The sequence below is a fragment of the Artemia sp. Qi Xiang Cuo genome, chromosome 1 (genome assembly GCF_049724085.1).
Source record: "Artemia sp. Qi Xiang Cuo chromosome 1, ASM4972408v1, whole genome shotgun sequence".
NCBI classification, from domain to species: domain Eukaryota; kingdom Metazoa; phylum Arthropoda; class Branchiopoda; order Anostraca; family Artemiidae; genus Artemia; species Artemia sp. Qi Xiang Cuo.
Window position 1 is genome coordinate 44,999,917 of NC_142794.1, and position 23,099 is coordinate 45,023,015.

The following is a 23,099-nucleotide window of genomic DNA, read 5'->3' on the forward strand; positions in this document are numbered from 1 at the left end:
AGTATGGTTAGGTTAGATTAGATTTAGTTAGGTTAGGTTAAGTTAGGTTAGTTTAGCCAATGTACGGTTCACTTATGTTAGCTTTGTTTAGGTGAGAGACATGTAAAATGTTAGGTTTATGATTAGGTTAGGTTAGGTTAGATTAAGTTAGGTTAGGTTAAGTTAGGTTAGGCTAGGTTAGCCTACGTACGCGCGCGTACGTAGGCTAACCTAGCCTAACCTAACTTAACCTAACTTAACCTAACCTAACCTAATCATACACCTAACTTTTTGCCTGTCTCTCACCTAACCTAAGCTAACCTAAGTGAAGCGTACATGGGCTAACCTAACCTAACTTAACCTAACCTAACTTAATCTAGCCTAAACTAACCATACTCGCCGGAAAAGGTTAGGTTAACTTATCATGAGCGCTCATGATAAGTTAACCTAACCTAACTTAAACAGTGAATTTCCACCATTCAGACTGGTGGACTGAGACCCCAATATTGAGCTAGTGGATTTCCACCATTCAGGCTGGTGGACTAAGACCCCATTCTGAGCTAGTGAATTTCCACCGTTCAGGCTGGTGGACTGGGACCCCAATACTGAGCTAGTGGATTTCCACCATTCAGGTTGGTGGACTAAGACCCCAATTTTCCAACTCTTGCATTTCATGACAGAAATTCAAAATGAACTTCGAAAATCAAGAGAATGTAGCTGTGAGAAGGTAAGCACAACAAGTCACTACTGAAATATTCCAACTTGCATTTCACGACAGAAATTCAGAATGAAATTTGAAAAATTAAGATAATGTAACTGTGATATGGTAAGTGTGTGTAAGTGTTTGTGTGTGTGTAGTTTTGGCGTGTGTGTGTGTAAGTTTTCGTGTGTGTGTGTAAGTTTTTGTGTGTGTGTGTGTAAGTTTTGTGTGTGTGTGTGTGTAAGTTTTTGTGTGTGTGTGTGTATGTTTTTGTGTGTGTAAGTTTCTGTGTGTGTTTGTAAGTTTATGTGTGTGTGTGTGTGTGTGTGTGTGTGTGTGTAAGTTTGTGTGTGTGTGTGTGTGTGTGTGTGTGTTTGTGTGTGTGTAAGTTTTTGTGTGTGTAAGTTTTTTGTGTGTGTGTGTAAGTTTTGTGTGTGTGTGTGTGTGTGTGTGTAAGTTTTTGTGTGCATGTAAGTTTTTGTGTGCATGTGTGTGTGTGCATGTGTGTGTGTGTGTGTGTGTGTGTTTGTGTTTGTGTGTCTAAGTTTGTGTTTGTGTGTGTTTTTATGTGTTTGTTTGTGTGTGTATTTCTGTTTGTGTTTGTTAGTCTCTTTGTGTGTTTTTGTTGTTTTGTTTGTGTGTGTGTGTGTTTGTGTGTGTTTGTATGTGTGTATTTATTAGGGTGTGTGTATATATGTGTGTTTTCGTGTGTGTGTGTATTGTGTTTGTGTGTGTGTGTGTGTGTGTTTGTTTGTGTGTTTGTGTGTGTTTGTTTGTGTGTGTGTGTGTGTGAGTTTTTTTTGTGTTCATGTGTAAGTTTTTTTGTTTTTTTTTTAGTTTGTTTTTGTTTGTGTGTGTGTGTGTGTGTGTGTGTGTGTGTGTGTGTGTGTGTGTGTGTGTAAGTTTTCGTGTGTCTTAGTTTTTGCGTGTGGATATAAGTTTTTGTGTGTGTGTTTGTGAGTTTGTGTGTGTTTTTTTGTGTGTGTGTGTGTGTAAGTTTTTGTTTGTGTGTGTGTTTGTGTGTATGTTTGTGTGGGTGTTTGTGTATTCTTGGGTGGTCGTTTGTTTTGTCGTGTGTGTGTGATGGGCCGTGTGTGTGTGTGTAAGTTTGTGTGTGTGTTTGTGTGTGTGTTTGTAAGTTTTTGTGCGTGTGTGTGTGAGTTTTTGTTGTGTTAATGTTGAAGTTTTTTGTGTGTGTGTGTGTGTGTGTGTGTGTGTGTAATTTTTTGTGTGTGTAAGTTTTTGCGTGTGTGTGTAAGTTTTCGTGTGTTTGTGTGTGTGTGAGTTTTGTGTTTGTGTGTGTTTGTGTGTGTGTGTGTTTTGTGTGCATGTAAGTTTTTGTGTGCATGTAAGTTTTCGTGTGCATGTGTAAGTTTGTGTGTGAGTGTGTGTGTGTGTAAGTTTTTGTGTGTGTGTAAGTTTTGGGGTGTGTGTGTGTGTGTGTGTGAGTTTGTGTGTGTGTGTGTGTGTGGGTAATTTTTTGTGTGGATGTAAGTTTTTGTGTGGATGTAAGTGTTGGCGTGCATGTGTAAGTTTTTGTGTGTGTGTGTGTGTGTCAGTTTTTGTGTGTGTAAGTTTTTGCGTGTGTGTGTAATTTTTAGTGTGTGTTTGTGTTAGTTTTAATGTGTGTGTGTGTAAGTTTTTGTGTGTGTGTGTGTGTAAGTTTTCGTGTTTGTGTGTATTTTTTAGTGTGTGTCTGTGTAAGTTTTTGTGTGAGAGTGAAAGATTTTGTGCGTGTGTGTAAGTTTTTGTGTGCATGTAAGTTTTTTTGTGCATGTAAGTTTTCTTGTGAATTTGTAATTTTTTTGTATGTATGTGTGTGTGTGTGTGTATGTGTGAGTAAGTTTTAGTGTGTGTGTTTTAGTTTTTGTGTGTGTGTGTAAGTTTTTGTGAGTGTGTGTAAGTTTCAGTGTGTGTGTAAGTTTTTGTGTTCTTGTATGGTTTTGTGTGCATGTATGTGTTCGCGTGTGGGTGTATTTTTGTGCGTGCGGTTTTAAGTTTTTGTGTGTGTGTGTGTGTAAGTTTTTTTTTGTCTAAGCTTTTGTGTGTGTGTCTCGTGAATTTTTTTTATGTAAGTTTTAGTATGTGGAAAAATTTAGAAGTGTCCAACTCAGAAAAGTCCGAAAACGTAATTTACATATCCCAAATCATAAGTTTCAGACAACACACTCCTATGAGCGGCTAAGAAATCTATCTCAGAAAAGTCTGAAATAGCAAACTAGTCATCCCAAACTATTGGTTTCAGACAACAAACACCTATGATAGACTAAGAATCCTAGCTCTGAAAAGTTCAAATAGCAAACTACACATCCCAAATCGTAATTTTCTGACAACATACACCTATGAAACGCTATGAAACCTAGCTAATAAAAGCCGGAAATAGCAAATAAACCATCCCAAATCATAAGTTTCAGACAGCACTCACCTATGAACGGCTAAGAAATCCAGCTCGGAAAAGTCAAAAAATAGCAACCCACACACCCCAAATCATAGGTTTCAGACAACACATACCTATGAAAGACTAAGATATCCAACTCACAAAAGCCCGAAATAGTAATTTACATATCCCAAATCATAATTTTCTGAAAGGACACACCTATGAAAGGCTAAGAAATCTAGCTCAGAAAAGTCAAAAATAGCAAACTAGTCATCCCAAACTATAGGTTTCAGACAACAAACACCTATGAAAGGCTATGAAATCCAGCTCAGAAAAGTCAAAAGTAGCAATTCAGCCATCACAAATCATAGGTTTCAGACAACACACACCAACGAAAGACTAAGAAATCTAGCTAAGAAAAGCCCGAAATAGTAATTTACATATCCCAAATCATAGGTTTCAGACAACACTCACCTATGAACGGCTAAGAAACCTAGCTCAGAAAAGTCAAAAATAGCAAACTAGTCATACCAAACTATAGGTTTCAGACAACAAACACCTATGAAAGGCTAAGAAATTCAGCTCAGAAAAGTCAAAAGTAGCAATCCACCCATCCCAAATCATAGGTTTCAGACAACACACACCTATGAAAGACTAAGAAATCCCACTCAGAAAAGCCCGAAATAGTAATTTACATATCCCACATCATAGGTTTCAGACATCATTCACCTATGAAAGACTAAGAAACCTTAGCTCAGAAAAGCCTGAAATATCGAAACTACTCATCCCAAAATAGAATTTTAAGACAACAAACGTATATGACGGCCTAAGAATCATATATCTGAAAAGTTCAAATAGCAAACTAGACATCCCAAATCATAAGTTCCAGACAACACACACCTATGAACGGCTAAGAAATCTAGCTCAGAAAAGACAAAAATAGCAAACCACTCATCCTAATCATAGGTTTCAGTCAACACACGCCTATGAAAGGTTAATAAATCTAGCTCAGAAAAGTCAAAAATAGCAAACTACATATCGCAAATCATAGGTTTCAGTCAACAGACACCAACGAAAGACTAAGAAACCTAGCTCAGAAAAGTCAAAAATAGCACACTACTCATCCCAAACTATTGGTTTCAGACAACATTCACCTACGAAATACTAGAAAACCTTAGCACAGAAAAGACATAAATAGCAAACTACACAACCCAAATCATACTTTTCTGACAACACAGACCTATGAAAGGCTAAGAAATCTAGCTCAGAAAAGTCGAAAATAGCAAACTACACATCCCAAATCATAGGTTTCAGACATCACATACCTATGAAAGACTAAGAAAACCAACTCAGAAAAGCCAGAAATAGTAATTTACATATCCCATATCATAAGTTTCAGACAGCATTCACCTACGAAATACTATATCCCAAATCATAAGTTTCAGACAGGATTCACCTACGAAATACTAAGAAACCTTAGCTCAGAAAAGTCTGAAATAGCCAACTATTCATCCCAAACTCGAAGTTTCAGACAACAAACACCTATGAGTGACTAAGAATCCTAGCTCTGAAAAGTCCAAAAAGCAAACTATACCTCCCAAATCATAATTTTCTGAAAGGACAAACCTATGAAAGACTAAGAAATCTAGCTCAGAAAAGTCAAAAATAGCAAATTAACCTTCCCAAATCATAGGTTTCAGTCAAAACACACCTACGAATGGCTATGAAATCCTGCTCAGAAAAGTAATAAAATAGCAACCCACACACCCCCAAATCATAGGTTTCAGACTTGACACACCTACGAAAGACTAAGAAATCCGGTTATGAAAAGTCGGAAATAGCAAATTACATATCCCAAATCATATTTTTCAGACAACACAAAAATATGAAATGATAATAAACCTATCTAATAAAATTAAAAAATAGCAAACTAGTCATCCCAAACTATAGTTTTAAGACAACACACACCTATGAAATGCTAAGAAATCAATCTCAGAATAGTCAAAAGTAGCAATCCACCCATCCCAAATCATAGGTTTCAGACAACACACACCTATGAAAGACTAATAAATCCAGCTCAGAAAAGTCAAAAATAGCAAACTACATATCCCAAATCATAGGTTTCAGTCAACACACACCAAAGAAATACTAAGAAACCTAGCTCAGAAAAGTCAAAAATAGCAAACTACTCATCTCAAACTATTGGTTTCAGACAACATTCACCTACGAAATACTAGGAAACCTTAGCTCAGAAAAGCCTGAAATAGCAAACTATACAACCCAAATCATAATTTTCAGACAACACAAACCTATGAAAGGCTAAGAAACCTAGCTCAGAAAAGTCGAAAATAGCAAACTACACATCCCAAATCATAGGTTTCAGACACTACACACCTATGAAAGACTAAGAAATCCAACTCAGAAAAGCCCGAAATAGTAATTTACATATCCCAAATCATAAGTTTCAGACAGCATTCACCTACGAAATACTAAGAAACCTTAGCTCAGAAAAGTCTGAAATAGCCAACTACTCATCCCAAACTCGAAGTTTCAGACAACAAACACCTATGAGTGACTAAGAATCCTAGCTCTGAAAAGTCCAAAAAGCAAACTACACCTCCCAAATCATAATTTTCTGAAAGGACACACATATGATAGGCTAAGAAATCTAGCTCAGAAAAGTCAAAAATAGCAAATTAACCATCCCAAATCATAAGTTTCAGTCAACACACACCTACGAATGGCTAAGAAATCCAGCTCAGAAAAGTCAAAAAATAGCAACCCGCACATCCCAAATCATAGGTTTCAGACACCACACACCTACGAAAGACTAAGAAATCCGGTTATGAAAAGTCGGAAATAGCAAATTACATATCCCAAATCATAGGTTTCAGACAACACTCACCTATGAACGGCTAAGAAACCTAGCTCAGAAAAGTCAAAAATAGCAAACTAGTCATCCCAAACTATAGGTTTCAGACAACAAACACCTATGAAAGGCTAAGAAATCCAGCTCAGAAAAGTCAAAAGTAGCAATCCACCCATCCCAAATCATAGGTTTCAGACAACACACACCTATGAAAGACTAAGAAATCCAGCTCAGAAAAGTCAAAAATAGCAAACTACATATCCCAAATCATCGGTTTCAGTCAACACACACCAACGAAAGTCTAAGAAACCTAGCTCAGAAAAGTCAAAAATAGCAAACTATTCATCCCAAACTATTGGTTTCAGACAACATTCACCTACGAAATACTAGAAAACCTTAGCTCAGAAAAGCCTGAAATAGCAAACTCTACATCCCAAATCATAATTTTCTGACAACGCATACCTATGAAAGGCTCAGAAATCCCGCTCAGACAAGTCGAACATAGCAAACTACACATCCCAAATCATAGTTGTCAGACACCACACACCTATCAAAGACTAAGAAATCCAACTCAGAAAAGTCAAAAATAGCAAACTACATATCCCAAATCATAAGTTTCAGTCAACACACACCAACGAAAGGCTAAGAAACCTAGCTCATAAAAGCCTGAAATAGCAAACTACTCATCCCAAACTATTGGTTTCAGACAACATTCACCTAGGAAATACTAGGAAACCTAAGCTCAGAAAAGCCTGAAGTAGCAAACTACACATCCCAAATCATAGGTTTCAGACAACACACATCAACGAAAGACGGGTGCTTGGGGAGAGCCTTTGAGGGTCTGTGGGTCCCTTGAGGGCCGGTGGTCCTCGGGGAGCTCGGGGGGACCTTTGGGGACCGGGGGAGGGCCTGTGGGGGTCTGAGGAGGGCGTTTGGGGGATAACATTTCGAAATTTTTACTTTTTAGTTTACTTTTTTTGCGGCGCATACCTGCGGCGCATCCTGCGGCGCTTTCCTGCGCTGCCTCCCTTCACCGCCTCCCCTCAGGAGCGATCCTGACCCGCGGCGCATCCCTGCGGCGCATCCTGCGGCGCTTTCCTGGCCCACGGCGCATCCCGGCGGCGCTTCTCTGGTCCGGGGGACCTTTGGGGGCCGGGGGAGGGCCTTTGGGGCACAGGGAAGGCCTTTGGGGCACAGGGAGGGCCTTTGGGGGTCCGGGGGGCAGTTGGGGGCCTGGGGGACATTTGGGGACCGGTGGAGGGCCTTTGGGACCCCGTTGGTCCTTTGGGAGCTCGATGGGCCTTTGGGGGGCCCGGGGATGGCCGTTGGGGGTCTGGGTGGGCCTTTGGGGGCACCGGTGGCCCTTTGGGAGCTTGGGGGGCCTGTGCGGACCGGGGGCTTCCTTCGGGGTTGGGGTAGGAGGATTGGAACCCTTTGGGGTTGGGTTAGAGGACCTCACAACATTGTTCAAATGAAACTTGTGTATTATAACGACCACAGAGTTTCACCATTAAATTCTCTTCTAAAATCTCTTCAAAAATCATCTTTTAAAATGTCTCTAACTGTTTCGCCGAAATAGTTCCATAACCTGTCTAAAACAGTTTCGCCCAAATAATCCCTAAACGTAATTCAGCGTGTTCCTTTTGTTTTTGGCATCTCTGCGCTAATGCATTTCAAATTAATAAGAAACCTGATTCCCGCGCTAAAACAATTCATCGCTAAGATGTTTCTTGGAGAATTGTTTCCATGGCCTTTGGCTATTAATATTCTTTGGAGTTCGACCAAAAGAGTCGTTTCCGAGGCAAAGACATTATTAACTTGGATCTATTCCTGGGGAATCATTTCTAGGCGAAAATTTTTAAAGTCTGACGGATGATGTCATTGGTTGATTGATCTGTCACTGAAGGGGGATTAATTTGTTGTTTCTAAGGGGAATTATTGATTCACGATAGGTGAATTGAGGTCGACAGCACAGGTGTTCCAAGGTTGATGTTGTTGTTGTTGTAGTTGCACGCTCTCAGCGAATGTCAAGGTCGATGTTGTTGTTGTTGACACACTTTGATTAAGCAATCAAGTTCTCGGAAATTCACTTCCCCCTCGAGTCCTAGATCAATAACATTGTTCCCGTTAGAATTCAATGCGCATGTGCAACCTTCGTTCCGGAGTTATTACACATAGAAACATCAAACAAATCGACCTTGGAAAAAGAGGTCATTGACCGATTACGCAATCATTCTCCCTAGGGAGGCTATGCCCATATATGGAGCCCTGTCAGTATTAAAAATGCTGACATGACCACGTGGTCATGTTCGGACCTCCTGAGGCCTTTCTACTCTAGTTCAACAGTTTCATTTTCGAATAAAATAGTCTCATCTCTACTCTTTACTCATTCTAGTCTGTTTTTAACGATTTTCATCTGTTCTTCTTTTTGTATTTTTAGAGTTCCTTTGTCTTTTCAACTATTATTGACTACCGATATTACGGTATTGAAGCATTTGTATGCCATCATATGCTGGTGTTGAACTAAGAAGAAGAGTAAAAATCAAATACCTCTGCGGGTGTCCCAATAAAAGCCCCAGTCATCCCGGCAGCCATACCAATCGCAGCTTTCATAAAGAAATTAGGTGGATGTCCATCCTTAGTTGCCATCTCAAAAAGATAAGAATAAACCCCCAATCTAGTAGTTGTGTAAGTAGCTTGTCTCAGCAATCCTGCGGATAAACCAGAATACATTCCAGTAATACCTTCATTTTTCAATATAGATTTGATAACATGAAAACTAGTTTTGTGCTCTTTTGCTGCTCCTCCGACTCCACTTAGCTGCATTCTATTCTTAACCAAGTCCATAGGTTGGACGACACAAGTAGCAGCCATTCTAAAAAAAAACTTAAAATATGTAACATGTTACTTTAACAAACATAAAATTACCCTGTAACAGGGCCGTATCCAAGATTTATTTTTGTAGGGGGGGGATTACATAAGAATTTACTTTCGGCTGGGGGGGGGGGTACAAAAAAACTTTTAAAAACGCATTAAAAACCTGTTTATATTCATGTTTGTGTGGGTAGTTTGTACATTTTTCTTCTTTCTTTTTTTCAAGCTGGCATGTGTCACAACTTTTTAAGCATAAAAAAACAAAATGAAATAAATTAATTTTCTTGTCTTACTTGACTGATACATTCCATCGAATTTTTCTGTAAAGGTGACAAGAGTAAAAACATGGACACTGTCATTCGACTTTCATAGATTTTCAGAAGTGGTGGGCCCTATACTTAAACTTAAAATAAACTTATCGTTTCCCCTTAACCATTTTTTCGATTTTGGACAAAAAGCTGAAACTTTTTTACTACTGAAATTCGAAGATCACCCCTTAAATTTCCAACCCATTCTATTAACCTAATTTAAATTAATTATAGGTGCCCAAGGTCAAATTTAAGGAAAAGAGGAATGAAACTGTCAATTCACTGACTACCTATCCCCGATGGTCAGCCCTTGTTACGCATGTAATTAAAAAGAAAAGTATAAAGTAGTTAGAGGGCATGTACCACATTGGTGATATTTTTTCTAGAATGAGTTCTTTTCTCCGGTTTGAGTTACGAGTTTTTTGCTTAAAATTATAAAAGTATTAGGGTACTAGCACCTTTTTGTCAGTATTACATCATTTAACCATGATGATAAATAAGCACAACTAATAAGTAAATTTGACAGCACTTTTAGTCCGTAAAAATTCAGACTTTAAAAATCTGTTGACTTCCAAAGACAACTCACCCTCACAGGTCAAAGGAAAGGTACCCTTTCTTAAGCTGTTTGGTTCCATATGCTTTCAAATTATTTTTGCCGATTTTTCACCTTTTTTTTTTTTTTTTTTTTAGCACCCACTAAGCCTACTACCGAAAACTGCACAGTTACTTATGGAGATATTTGTCATTCAAAATCGAATTCCCGATTTTTCTTAATTTTTCAAGATATATATATATATATATATATATATATATATATATATATATATATATATATATATATATATATATATATATATATATATATATAATTGTGCAAATTTCAGCTTAACCAATTCAAATGACCCAATGTGATTTTCATTGTCCTTGGTACTTTAAATCAGATCAGGTTGAAAAGATCAAATATTTTGCGCCAAGAATTAATATAACCACATTCTCCTTCCAAAATTTATTGTCCTCGCTGAAGTTCCTAAGTCGACCCTGCTTACCCTAAAAGTTCCACTCCAATTGGAGAAAAACAATGTTTGCCCCATTCACAAATTAATACAACACTTTTTTTTCAAAGTAATTTTTCCACTTTGGATCGTTTTGGCTTAGTATAGATATCCAGTAAGTGAATAGCTGGTCAGAGACAGAAAAAATTGGAGTCTGTTTTGAGCGTCCTGAATTGATACATACCAGTTTTGTCTTCGTTGAGGTCTTAGCTCATCTCAGAATACAAAATCTGCTGGTCATGTTTCCATCGTTGCATATCCATACAGCCAATCTTCAAATTTTTCTTTCCTTTCATTGAGGTATATCTGGTCCTATCTATATGCCGTGTAACATGTGGGCCTATCAGAATAGAAATAACGGTTGGACCCATTTTTGAGCGTCAAAACTGATACTGCCAAAATTAATGTCAAATTTGTTTTTGCATAAGGGTCCACTTGGCGAAGAAACTTTGAATTGTCATTTTCAAGCTGATTGGAGAGATGAAATTAATGTTCCGAATCTTTTAGCATTTTGTTTGGGAACGATCGAAAATTTCCCAAATCGAGTAATTGGGCTGAACAAAAATATTACTTGTCTTAGGTGATCGGAAAAAAATTTAGGGGTCCATCTTTGGGCGAAGCCATTTTTTACATACACAGCTTACGGATATACATAAGTTTCAAAATTTTAAGGAAAAATATCAGTCCTTTTTCTTAGACATACCATTTTTTAGGATACAAAATGTTTTCGCACTTCCATCCCTATCCTTGGACTTAGCATTATGAATCCCCCACGCCCTCCCGAAATACTCCTTGAAATTTTGAAATTTATCGCCAAGCCGTCAAAGGGATATTATATATATGCAATTTTGAAAGCCAGGGTGAATATACTGCCTTTAGATTTACCTTACTACTTTTCCGTGAATAGATCATAAGATCAATGACTGTCTTCTGTCTGTAGTCCCATGTTCACTCACCTTCTTCTCAGAATCTTCAGGAAGTTGCGTCACCGTTCTCAAGACAACAAACTCATAGTACTATGGTATATAGGAGTGCTGCTATTGATGTTAAAAACAAAGATCACCATCTAGTAGTGTCTAGGGTTAATTTAAAGCTGAAATTTCTGAAGGGTAACTACCTCCCGGGAAGTTATTATGCTGGTAGACTCCAGGATGAGAATTTGAAAGAAAAATCTCCAGGAACAGTTGAATACTAAACTTAGAGTTTAAAATTTGATAATATGGAAGACGGTTGGAATAATTTTAGAAAAACAATTTTTTGAAGTTGCTGATGGTGTCTTGGGGATGGGATGAGTGAATATGTCCCTTTGCTTTCTCTTACCTATTGCTCAGCAGGTTTTGTGGATCTATTGAATCTTCACTTTGAGGTGCAGTCAAAATGACCAAAACAAAATTCTATGGAAAGATAGACCTACTAGAAAAACAGCTTCAATCGGGGAAAGCACAAACATGTGCAACTGTTTGCCAGCAGAGGGTATTTAATCGAAGCCATTTATTGGATTCCTCAAAGTGAAGATTCAACAGATGCACAAAACCTGATGAGCAATAGGTAAGAGAAAGCAAAGGGACATATTCACTCATCCCATCCCCGGTGCCAAAAAATATGTAGAGAAATCACATTAAAGAAAAGAAATAAGAGCAGTCATAGTTGCTGAAAATATCACGAAATGTCTGCCAGAATTTCGACTGGTGAATGCAACAGTACCAGCTGGTACTATAAAAGTAATATGTATATTATTCAGGAAAAAAGGTACAAAAATGATCATAGAGTTAGTTGCTCTGGTTGGGGTTGAGACGAAAGTTATTTCTTTGTAATTGGTTTTTAATATTTGAATTATTAATAAGTTTTTAATTGCTAAGACCTTTTTCTTTTTGCAAACAAGTTTGAAACAAAGTTTCAGTTGCTTTGTGTGGTCTCTGTTAAATTTTACTGATGACACATACCGCCTAAAAGTATTTAATTAAACCTAGATTTATCAAGGGAATCTGTTTGTATTACCACAAAAGCCAACTGGGAGGTGAAGATCTTCATTTCGTGATAACAAGGAGGTGAAATTTAAAATCTTAACTTCTTTAGGCTGTCAAAATGATATATAGAGATTGTGTGGTCACAACAGGGCTATTTAAACTTCTTTTTACTGTCAAAAATTTGCTTTCGAGTCTCACTGGCACAGAGGCGAGAAATTCATATTTTTATTTTTTGGCTGTTATAAAATTTGGGCTTGCTTTTTTTGCGAAGCGGGGTGGTTTTTACAACATCGTTGTTTTTTTTTAAGGGATTTGTATAATAGAAAGGAAACGTATGAAAAGTACAAACATATTATTAATTTATGTTTTGGACTTCGGTGAGCAATTAGTGGCCACTTTACTGCTTATTTCCGTCTAATTAAAGCTCTGCTTTATATGACATATCACCTCCTCTCTTCATCCTAAAACATTAAAATAAAGGCCAAACTCTTTAGAAATATCTAAACTTTAATAAAGCTTCGTCTAAGTATACACTTAAAACTGAGCATATGAGTTGAAATACTCCTTCAAAGGTCAGAGTAATCACTTAAGAAAAACAGATTTTCGAAAAATTGTACATAAAAAAGGCAAATAATTATGCGTAAATTTTTTTTTTTTTATCTAACCGGTATAAATGGGTCTCTGAATTCTCAGTTTGAATCAGTGGAATGACATTGTTTTTTTTTCAAACATTTACTGATGAAATGTAAAAAAGTGGAATTTCACATCACTTGAGTTAACACGGAATGCAACTACAATATTACTTCAGAATTTCGCACCTTCTCAATACCAATCAGTCACAAAATATAGTTATGTTTTTGTATAAGGGTTGCATATATTTGTCCATAAAATTGTATTAACTGATATAGATACTGCCGAGGATTTTTTATATTTATTTTGGTACATGCCCTCCAATCATATTTTCTCGATTAGTTGATTATAAATATTAAAACTTTTACAGGAAAGTTCTCTTACTTAATGCTAAATCTGAGCCAAATTTCAAATTTTATTTTTGGGCTCAACAGACATATCGAAATATAAACGTTTGAATTGAATATCTGAAAATCTCAAGATAGACAAAAAAAATAATTAGAACCACAGCTTGAAACCCTTAGGATCTAAATCACTAATCTATACCTATCAAATACAAAAATAACAAACACATAATTATTTGTTTTTTAAGGAGTATTTTGACTCATATACTTAGTTTGAGAGTTTCAGAGTTTTATTCATCAATAAATATAGGTTGGAAATACAGTATTCTTGTTCCCCCTCGAAAGTCTCCATGGCCAGGGATACAAGGGGGATACAAAAAAATACAATACAAGCAAAAAACAAAAAAGGAGAACAAAAGCCAAACAACATATAAAACAACAAAACAACATATAAGATTAAAAAGAGACCATACCTGAGGCCTGGGAGTCAAAGCACAGAGAAGACAACCATACACCATGAAAAAAAAAAACACTCAGGGGACATCAACTCCTCAGAGGAAAAGGAAAAAAAATGCTATTCTGTTTGATTCTTAACTAAATAGTCCTTAAGAATCCTTTTAAAAGTCCCAAGCGGTTGACATCTCTGTACTGAAGAAGGTATGAAATTCCAGACCTGTTGACAAGCACCGAGGGGATTGAAATCTGACCGTATAGTAGGGGTAAGAGGAATGCAGATATTATGTGAAGAAAGAAGGCTATATGGAGCTAAATAAGAAATAGACACAGGAGTTTTAGAAGACATTGGAAGATTGCCATGAAACTGATGAAAGACAAAAGAAGCACAAGAAAGAATGTCAATAGACTGAAGGTTTAAGAGCGGTTTTGGTGAGGAACGGTTGGTGCCCATAACCAGACGCCGTGCTTTATTATGCATGACAAAAATTGACCGCAGTATAGAAGGAAAAGTAAATATCCATACAATGGGGCAATACGAAACATATGACTGAACAAGACAGAAAAAAAGAAGCTTCAGAATAGATCCAGGAAATACGTGTCCGGGTTTTCGAATGATATCCAAACTCCGTGAGACCTTAACCCTAATCATGGCTATATGGTTTTTAAACGAAATGTTCTCATGAAGCAGGATACCAAGAAACGGACCACCTGATTCTCTGGTCTACACAAGGAGCCTTGTGACGCCTGAATGTGTAAGCTTAGGGAAAGCTATACCAATTCGAAAAAAAAATGTGAATTGCTAAAATTCAAGGCCAAGTAATTCGCATCAAATCATGAAATTACTTTCTCATATATTGCCACAAGGTTAGACCTGATATCACATTCTGTCTACCCGAGGGTCCCAAGAGTGGTATCATCAGCAAAAGGAACGAGACAATCTTCATTAGAAGTATATTGAAACACGAACGAACATCGTGATGACACAGCTTGCAGCATGCTAGAGGCCTGGTGTTTTTGACTGCTGAAATTAGATCATTAACATAAATCAGAAATAAAATAGGGCCAAGAACAGATCCCTGAGTGACGCCATAATCTACTTCAGAAGGGCTCGGGAAAGCGGATCAATTGAAATAAGTCAATCAGAAAGATTATTTAAACCAAGAGAAAGAATTTGATCTTATACCAATATGCAATGGTTTCCAAAGAAGAATCCGATGGGTCAAAGAACCAAAAGCTTTACGAACATCAAACAGGAAATCTTGCAAAAATTCTTTTGTATCCAGAAAACTAAGAAGCCTGGATAGCATAGCTTTCTCAAAAGTTTTGCTGAAAACAGATAGGAGAGAAATTGGCCTACGATTAGCAGGATCACTCCGAGAATCACCTTTATACAGCACTACAACCATTGCTCACTTGAGAGATCCAGGGAAAATTTCTATCTCAAAAGACAGATTGACAAGCTTAGCCAATGGTGAAAGAATAGCTGGCAGAATGGCACGGATAACCCTTGAAGGAATTCTCTCTGGCGCTGAAGACGAAGGTATTTTAAGAGTATTTACGATACGAGCTACCTCAAACTCAGAAACAGAGTTCAATGAAATTGACTTTAAGCATGAGGGTCCAAGATTGGCTCTGAAATCGTAACGGAAAGTTGCAGAGCTTGCACAGGAAGCATTCGTCTTCCCTATATTAGCAAAATAAGACCTAAGCTCTAGCTGAACATCCTCATCTTCTTGAATAGTTTTACCATTGACTATAAGCATTGTTGGAATTGAAGGCAGAGGGGAGTAGATCTGAAAACTAAATTAATCATATACCATGTCTTCCTAACATCCTTTCCACAGTGAGAAAATTTCTTATGATAATACTGAGACTTGGCCTTCCGACACAAATAATTAAATATATTCTTATAGGCCTTGAACTGTTGATGATGAGCTGCAGATGATGAAGCCTTGTAAAGCTTCCACAAATAATGTTTCCGTTTCCAGCTGTTATGGAGACCTGGAGCCATACATGGATTCAGTGGTGCTATCCTTTTCGAAGCATGAGGCGCTGGACTCTGATAGCAAACTTCAAGGATACCTTCTTTCACTAAATCATCAGATATCAAAAGAGCGATTAAAATCCAATTCAGAAACCAAAATATCCTATGGCTGATCAGTCAGATGAGAACTAAGTAGACTCAGCTCAGTATCACCAAAACAGAAAATGGGAGATTAGAGGGCGATGCTATAAGCTGCGCTTGATCAACACTCTTATATCGGGAAATAGTGGGAAAATGATCAAAAATATCACTAATCAGCACCGAATTATCAACGACATCTAGTGACGAAAAAATATTATCAATAAGAGACGCACGCGTCTCAGTAACACGGGTTGGTATACAAACTGAAGGTAGGGCTCTAAACTGACAAGACTAACCATTATAAACGTTCACCGAAATATTGAGGTAGGCATCGACCGTAAAATAAATAGATATGGCGGGAGTAGAAATAAAGAAATAGACCTTTTCTTATAAAATTGTGAATTCTGTAATTGAAGCAAAATTTATAAAATTTTAGAAAGTGGAAAGATACGCTATGTTGTTATGAAAAGTGAAATTTTGATTAGTAAATTTTTGAGATTCGTCGAAGTTGACACTGTTTATTAAAACGCTATTTTAAAAAAGAAATAGTGATTAGTTAATGTTTTAGTGCCTGTACTTAAAACCCTCGTTTTAAATGTTTTTTATGTTTTTCTATCTATGTTTTTGTTACATCCCTATAAAAACTAGTATTTAATATTTAATACATCTTTTACGAATATACAAGTTGTATCTTAATTCTCATTTCATACTCTTCATTACTATCCCAATTACTAGGCGATGCCACAAAGTTGAGTGACATGCTAAATGGTTTGACCTATACAAATAGTCACAAAGAATGCATTACCCCCCAAAGATGGTTCAAGACCAATATTTTTTGACAATACAAAGCTTAACTCGCTCGCTATAGTGGTCAGAAATGCAAAGGTGAGAAATTATGAAGAAAATATTAAATATCATATCTTTTTTTATAGATGGAGAACAGCTTTTTCTTCTTTTTTTTTTGGCGGGGTGGTTTTAATAATTGACTATTTTTTGTATAAATATTTTTATACTATTTTAATTTCAAAAGATTTATTTGAACTTTAGCCCTCACCAGATTTTAGATTAAATTTACGACCATTTCCACTACCTACCTACGACACATAATTGTCGAGGTTCCCTTTAAATTGCTGGTATTTCTTTGTTCACAAGTTTATCGAAGCAACCTATTATGCGCCCCCTGCTAAAGAAAATCCTGGATCCGCCCCTGCCCCCCTCTAAGTTAAAAAAGCATGACTGAAGTAATGAATCCCCTCCAGTAGAGGTAGATGTGATTCTGGTATGGTACATAATTTATGTGATTCAGGAACATTCAGGAATTTATGTGATATATCAACAACAAATTCTGAACAAAAATTAAAGTTTGGTTTTATTGCAAAGCTAAGAATAGGAGATAAATTTCAATTTTCGATCTTTTCTTAACATATTATGAATTATTCCTGAATAGAAAAGACCTAACCCACGTAGAAATAATCCAAAATTACAAGCCAAATTGATAGGCTGTAGTACATGACTTTATTACAATGATCATTACCAAAAGCTATGGTTTGTTGAGATGCAGTTTTCAGGCTTAGGATGGTTGTCAAGTAGTCAATCGAGTCTTGAAACCACATTGACAGTTGGTGAAGCTCATGGATTTGGTCATAACTCATAGGCTACTCCTGCCAGCAGTACAAATTGAACATTGGTGCTATATATTGCCTAAATCTTACCATTATTCTCTGTAAATTGGAATTTATTGATAAGATATTTGAAGCAATATCTGTAAGTACCTATTAAATAGACCACATTCTTTAATAGTAAACAAATACTGAAATTATGAATTATTCTAAATTATTAAGAATATGAACCTTAAATAGATATGTCCTACAGCTGAATGAATATGCTTAACAGTACCAAAAACTGGGTTTATAATTGGACATTTTTCTAAGTAATCATAGAAGTAATAGCTTAAATAGTTTTGTAGCAAATTTCTCCTTATAAGTTATTCTCTTCATTATACTCATGGAATAGATATACTTCTTAAATAGAACTACAAATATTACAGTAAAAAATAAATATCGAAATTCCAATACATATCTTTGTTTTGTATTTAATTAGTTTTTGTTTTCATGGTTTTGAAATTGTGTACATAGTACAATAAATAAACAGTAAAATTTAGTAGATTAGTCATAGAAATCAGAAAAAAAGACATACCCAGACAATCCTCCAAACAGAAATTTAACGTAGCTCGGCATTGGCAAGGGTTTGCTTTCAGCAGCCATCTTTGAATTTTTACTGCCTATTGAACAAAAAAAAATTAGCAATATTTAAATGAAGCTTAAGGTTTAATTGGTTACGCTAGAGCAGGGGCGCAATTTCCTATAGAGCAGGGGGCACCTGCCCCCCCCCCGCTGAAATTTAGTTTCTTCAAAATTCTTGTTAAAACTAAGATAAGCCTGTATAATTCAAGCATCTACAGAAACAGGTAAGTTTTCTTTAGTATATCTTTATCTTTATGGTACTATATGGCTCATTTTTTAGTTTTCACTGTCATTTTCACTTGATTTGGGAAAATTGGCTCCAACTTTGTCACCCCCCCCAGGATTTTGACGAAATTACCTCACTGGGCTAGAGGTGGGTAAGAGTATCTCTTTTTATGATACAATACACAACACACATAGGTGGCCATTTTTTCTAATTGTTAAGGCTGGACGGCATGAAAACCGAAAATTAGCTATGCAGAAGAGATTTTACTGTGCAAAAATGGGGCGGTTATATTTTGATGAATACAAACGGGTTTAGAAGGCGGTCCTTAACTTGGCTCTGCAAAATTTGAATAGCAGGGTGTCAAGCTCTCACCTGATTTTCAAAGACAAAATCGCAAAAAAGGTAAAAAGGGGATAGATATGTAGAATTTTGTTTCCCTCTCAGCATTAGCCTCTAGTAAAATTGAGAAAAGACTAGACATTTAAAAAAGAAGAAGGATCAATTAAAGAAACAGGTAAGGACGTTTACTCACTCAAGTTTACGCTGTGTAAAATTCGAGAACACATCGTTTTTTTTTTGTTAGTTTCTTCGTTACTTTAGAAATAAATTTGCGCTATAGATTTGCACATTAGGGGGGGGGGGTAAGTATAGCGGGTCTGCATGCAAAATGTGTTTGGTACAATTATTCTGCATATTAGATAGATAGACAAATAAGTGTATTTTTTCCGTGGGGGGAGGGCGTTTTTCGGGGGGTTAAACACCCTCCCCCTCCCATTCGCTATATTCATTTATGTTATTTTACTGTATTCATGGCCGTATATTTGGCTTTAAAATAGCTGATTCTTTGATTTAGTGTTATCAGTAGTTAGGCTCTTATACTTTCGTTATTGACAAGGATCGTTATTTACTTGTCATTCGTTACTATGAAGAATTTGATTATTTTTTTGTTGTGATTGCTAGAACCAAATTTTCTATCAAAAATGTTTCTGATAAAATATAAAAGGGTCACTCAGTCACAAATTAGAACTTGTATTTTCCTTATTAAGGGTCAAAATCTATTGGCAGGCAGCCAACATTGGAGCAATACACAATTTTTCCATGGTTTTTCTCTATCATACTCTCTTTCCTTTGGTTTCCTTATAATTACTTTATAGTACCAAATTTGAAGGGGGCCATACCACCCCCTTGCCGGTGCCCATATTATTTAGGGTAAACTATTTGACAATTCATAGATTATGCAATTTTTTTATTGTTTACACAGGATTTGTCATTAGGAAACGGAAAAATGTTCGAACTTGGTCGTTTCACAAAATTAGTAAGAGTCTAAATGTGAAACCTCATTGGATGCTTAGGGGCATTTCGAACTAAATAAAAATCCACTGTGTGCATCCTGGTTATATGGAAGCTAGAAATAAAATTTGAAAAATAATTATTTAGAGAAAAAAACGTAAGGATGATTGATAAAATATTGACAATAAAGAATATCGTTATTTTTGGCAAATTACTTGGCAATTTAAACTTATGCAATTTTTTGATTGTTTACACACAGGATTTATCACTAAGAAAGGAGGGAATGTTTCAAACCACATGTGTCCCAAAAGACTAAGGGTGTCAATGCGAAACGCAAGTAAATGTTGAGGGGTATTTTTTAACTAAATCAAAGGACACTATGGACAAATGGCTTATAAAAATGGCGTATCTGTAATACCTTAGGAATAGCTAAGGGTTTTAACTTGAAACTTTCAGGCCCCCTACTGCTGCTACTTTAGCAACGGCTGCGACCATTCATTAATTTGACTGCAACTACTTGCGACTGTGACCACTTCCAATTGCGATTGCTTTCAGGCAATTTTAAAAAGGTTTTTTTTTATCAACACCAGAGCATATAATTTGCATGTGGGTTGTTAAAAATTTCTATCAGCAATAGCCTTAGAAGAGCCGAGGGTATTAAGGTGAAACTTTCAGGGCTTGTTGAAAGGGATGTCGGAAAGTAATTGAGGGGAAGGGGGCTAAATACATGACAACTCAGATTCATATATCTGTTATGGTATGCTTCGCCCCCAACAGACCCTGGGGCAAGAATGAAAACTTATGCAATTTATCGATTGTTTCCATGTAGTATTTATGATTGAGAAGGGGGAAGGGAGGGGGCTATATCCCGAGTTAACAAAAAAAAAGGATGAGGATAGTACGGTGAAACTTCATGACGTTTTAATCATGTTGAATAAAATGGCTAATTTGGATAAAATGTCTTTGGAAGAAGGGTATCTAAAACGGGCATGGGAGGGAAACAAATTGGTATCAATCCCTTTAATTCTTATAAAAATCACTAAAACTTTCAATTTTCAGCTGAATGAGCACCTTCCAAAGTTTCTACGACAACTCCTTCCATGTCAAAAAAAGATTAATAAATTGAAACCTTATTGCTCTTTACTTATATTGCGTTTCAGAAATGTTTAATGAAAACCACCAACCATTTCTTCATTTCAACACAAAATTTAAAGAGGGCTAATTAAATTGTGATAAAATAAATTATTCTGGTACACAAAAACTGATCACAGTGAGTGGAGAGAAACAACACACCCTATAGAAATAAAAAAAACGTATTTCATTAGGCCGAAACAAAACATACTGCAAAACACATTTCATACCCCTTTCCCTACATAGCATGATCAAATAGAAAAAAATGTTAGTTACTTAAAAGAATAAATACTTTGTTAGTATCAATTATTCGGTATGGTATGAAAAAAGATACAGAAAAATGCAATTCATCCTTTCTTCTAACCTAAACACTTTACCAGCAAAATTCTTATTACACTCCGAAAATTTATTTATTGAATTTTTAGACCTGCTTCTAATTTAGCCTAACTTTGTCAAAAAAATTGTGAAAAATAGGGGTACACAAGCATTCTGCAGTTGAAAGTATCCCAACAGAGTTAGCTTTGGGAAAACATTTGAGTAACTATAATTATTCAGCAAAAACATGCTTTATGAATGATTATGAATTAGAAGAATCGTTCCTCTGCAAGGGCACAAGCTTTTTCCATTCTTGGCCTTCTTGAAATCTTTGCCTTTCACGAAATGTTAGTGTCTCCTGAGGTAAAATTCAGTAAACGTCTTCAAGCGGGACCGAGGGGTTAACAACTGGGCATTTTGAGGGACACCTGGAGGCATGAGGCACGCCGGAGGGATGCCGGAGGCATTAAAAATGGACAGGGAAGGAAACCATAAAATATTCCAAAGGGCGCAATATGTAAATATATACAGCTTGCCTGTTATTCGGTATCTGTCGAATATTTCAGCACCTTCAAAAGCGATCTTTTAAAACTTGGAAAAAATCATTTACGGGTTTATTTGGCAAGGAAAAGAACCCCCAAGACTGAAAACAACTGATATGTACCTAAAGAAGAAGAACGGAGGACTGTAAGTTGTTGATATCCATGCAAAAACTAGGTAACCCTACGATGGCACTGATGGTGTCACTTTTTCCTATTACACATGCAGCGTTGCCACCAGCTCAAAAATAAAATTCCGATTTTTCTTCAAAAAAAAATCCCGAAATTTCAAAAAAAATCCCGAAATTTCAAAAAAGAATCCCGGAACATGGTTTTTAAGTTATACAGCATAGGGCTGCGCGGTGATGACGTATAAAGCAAGGTGCGAAATTCAAAGTACCGTGAAACGTGGTTTCTAGTTGTAACTAACAACTGATTGTCAATATTCCTAGTATTATTTCGACGTGAAAACGTTCTGGTGGATTAGTAGGATCTACGACAAATATTTTAGGCCAAAACAATTTACTAAAGTTCCGAAAAAACGTGTCTACGCATCCACATTTCATCGTTATTTGGATTTCCCGCCCAAGAATTGACGTCACGCTTCGTAGCCCTATTCAATATGGCTTGGCCAGCGGTAAAAGTTGCCTTTTATCACGTCTTCACACGTCCCTTTCCCTTTTATCATACCTGCTTTTCTGTTTATTGGCTGTGCCAAGACGCACCCTTGGATCTCAGATTCTTCATTGTACTAAAAAAAAAAGAGGAATCTGCTGCTTTGACACGAAAGAATCCGGAAGAAACACAGATCCCTTTTTCCCAAATGTACTTAGAATCCAACTTTCTTGGTATTAAACCCAGGCCTTTAGGTATTTGAAGAGAAAACTGTAAAGCAACAGTCAGAAAAACTGTTACTACCGAGTTATTAGTAAAACGCGCTAAGTAAAGCAACCAACTAAAAAAAATAACTAGTTTCTCAGATATTTATTGGTACGTTTCAGTAATCATCTCGATAATCACAGCTCAAATGACAACGCTAAGATACTGGACAAATGAGCTTCATTAAATCAAACTAAGCTCGGTCAGCACAAGTATAAACACTAAGTCTTCTACTACTAAGTCTTCTACTGAGCATAACAAGTTTTCCGATGGTATTCCTCGCTTCCGCTGCCCAAGATCTCGGAATGCATTCGAGACTCATAAAATTATATCAAGAACTCAAGCGAATGGGGGACGAGGGGCACACGCACTTGATCTGGAAGGACCAGCCCCGCCGTGGGTAGCCTCCTCGTCCGTAGGAGACATGTTTCAAGATTCTGTTCAGTTCTGGGACCTCATGCACGTCAGTTTTAAGGTTATTTTTGGTTTTTTGTTGATGGGTTGGTTGTATTTTGGTTTTTTTGTTTATTAAGGTTGGTCGATAAAAGGGCTGAAAAAAAGAAAAAAAAATAATTACAAAATTTCAAAAGCAAGAAAGAGTTTATTGTGGTAGGAGGACGCCTAGTCTACGGGAGAGCAAATAGTTTTTTTGTGTTAAAAAATATTAAAGTTGTAAGAGTAAGCCTTTTGGAAGACCACCTTTAAAATTCGAATTCGTATTAGTGAAAATTGAAGGATATGAATTTCAAGAAATGGAAATTAAAAATGCCACCGGAAAAGCGCCTCCTAGAGGGG

General features: G+C 36.6%; 1 protein-coding gene across 3 annotated transcripts in view; it reads right to left on the minus strand.

Moving 5' to 3' along the window:
* Nucleotides 1–23,099, minus strand: part of LOC148956370 (mitochondrial 2-oxoglutarate/malate carrier protein-like) — a 79,452-nt gene that overhangs the window by 34,607 nt on the left and 21,746 nt on the right. For all 3 annotated transcript variants that reach the window (XM_089107582.1, XM_089107541.1, XM_089107614.1), the window contains exons 2-3: nucleotides 17,878–17,962; nucleotides 8,476–8,800 (exon numbers count right to left, since the gene is read on the minus strand). In XM_089107582.1, the coding sequence (XP_088963708.1) occupies nucleotides 8,476–8,800; nucleotides 17,878–17,945 (393 nt within the window). In that variant the 5' untranslated portion in view covers nucleotides 17,946–17,962. The remainder of the gene's footprint in view (nucleotides 1–8,475; nucleotides 8,801–17,877; nucleotides 17,963–23,099) is intronic.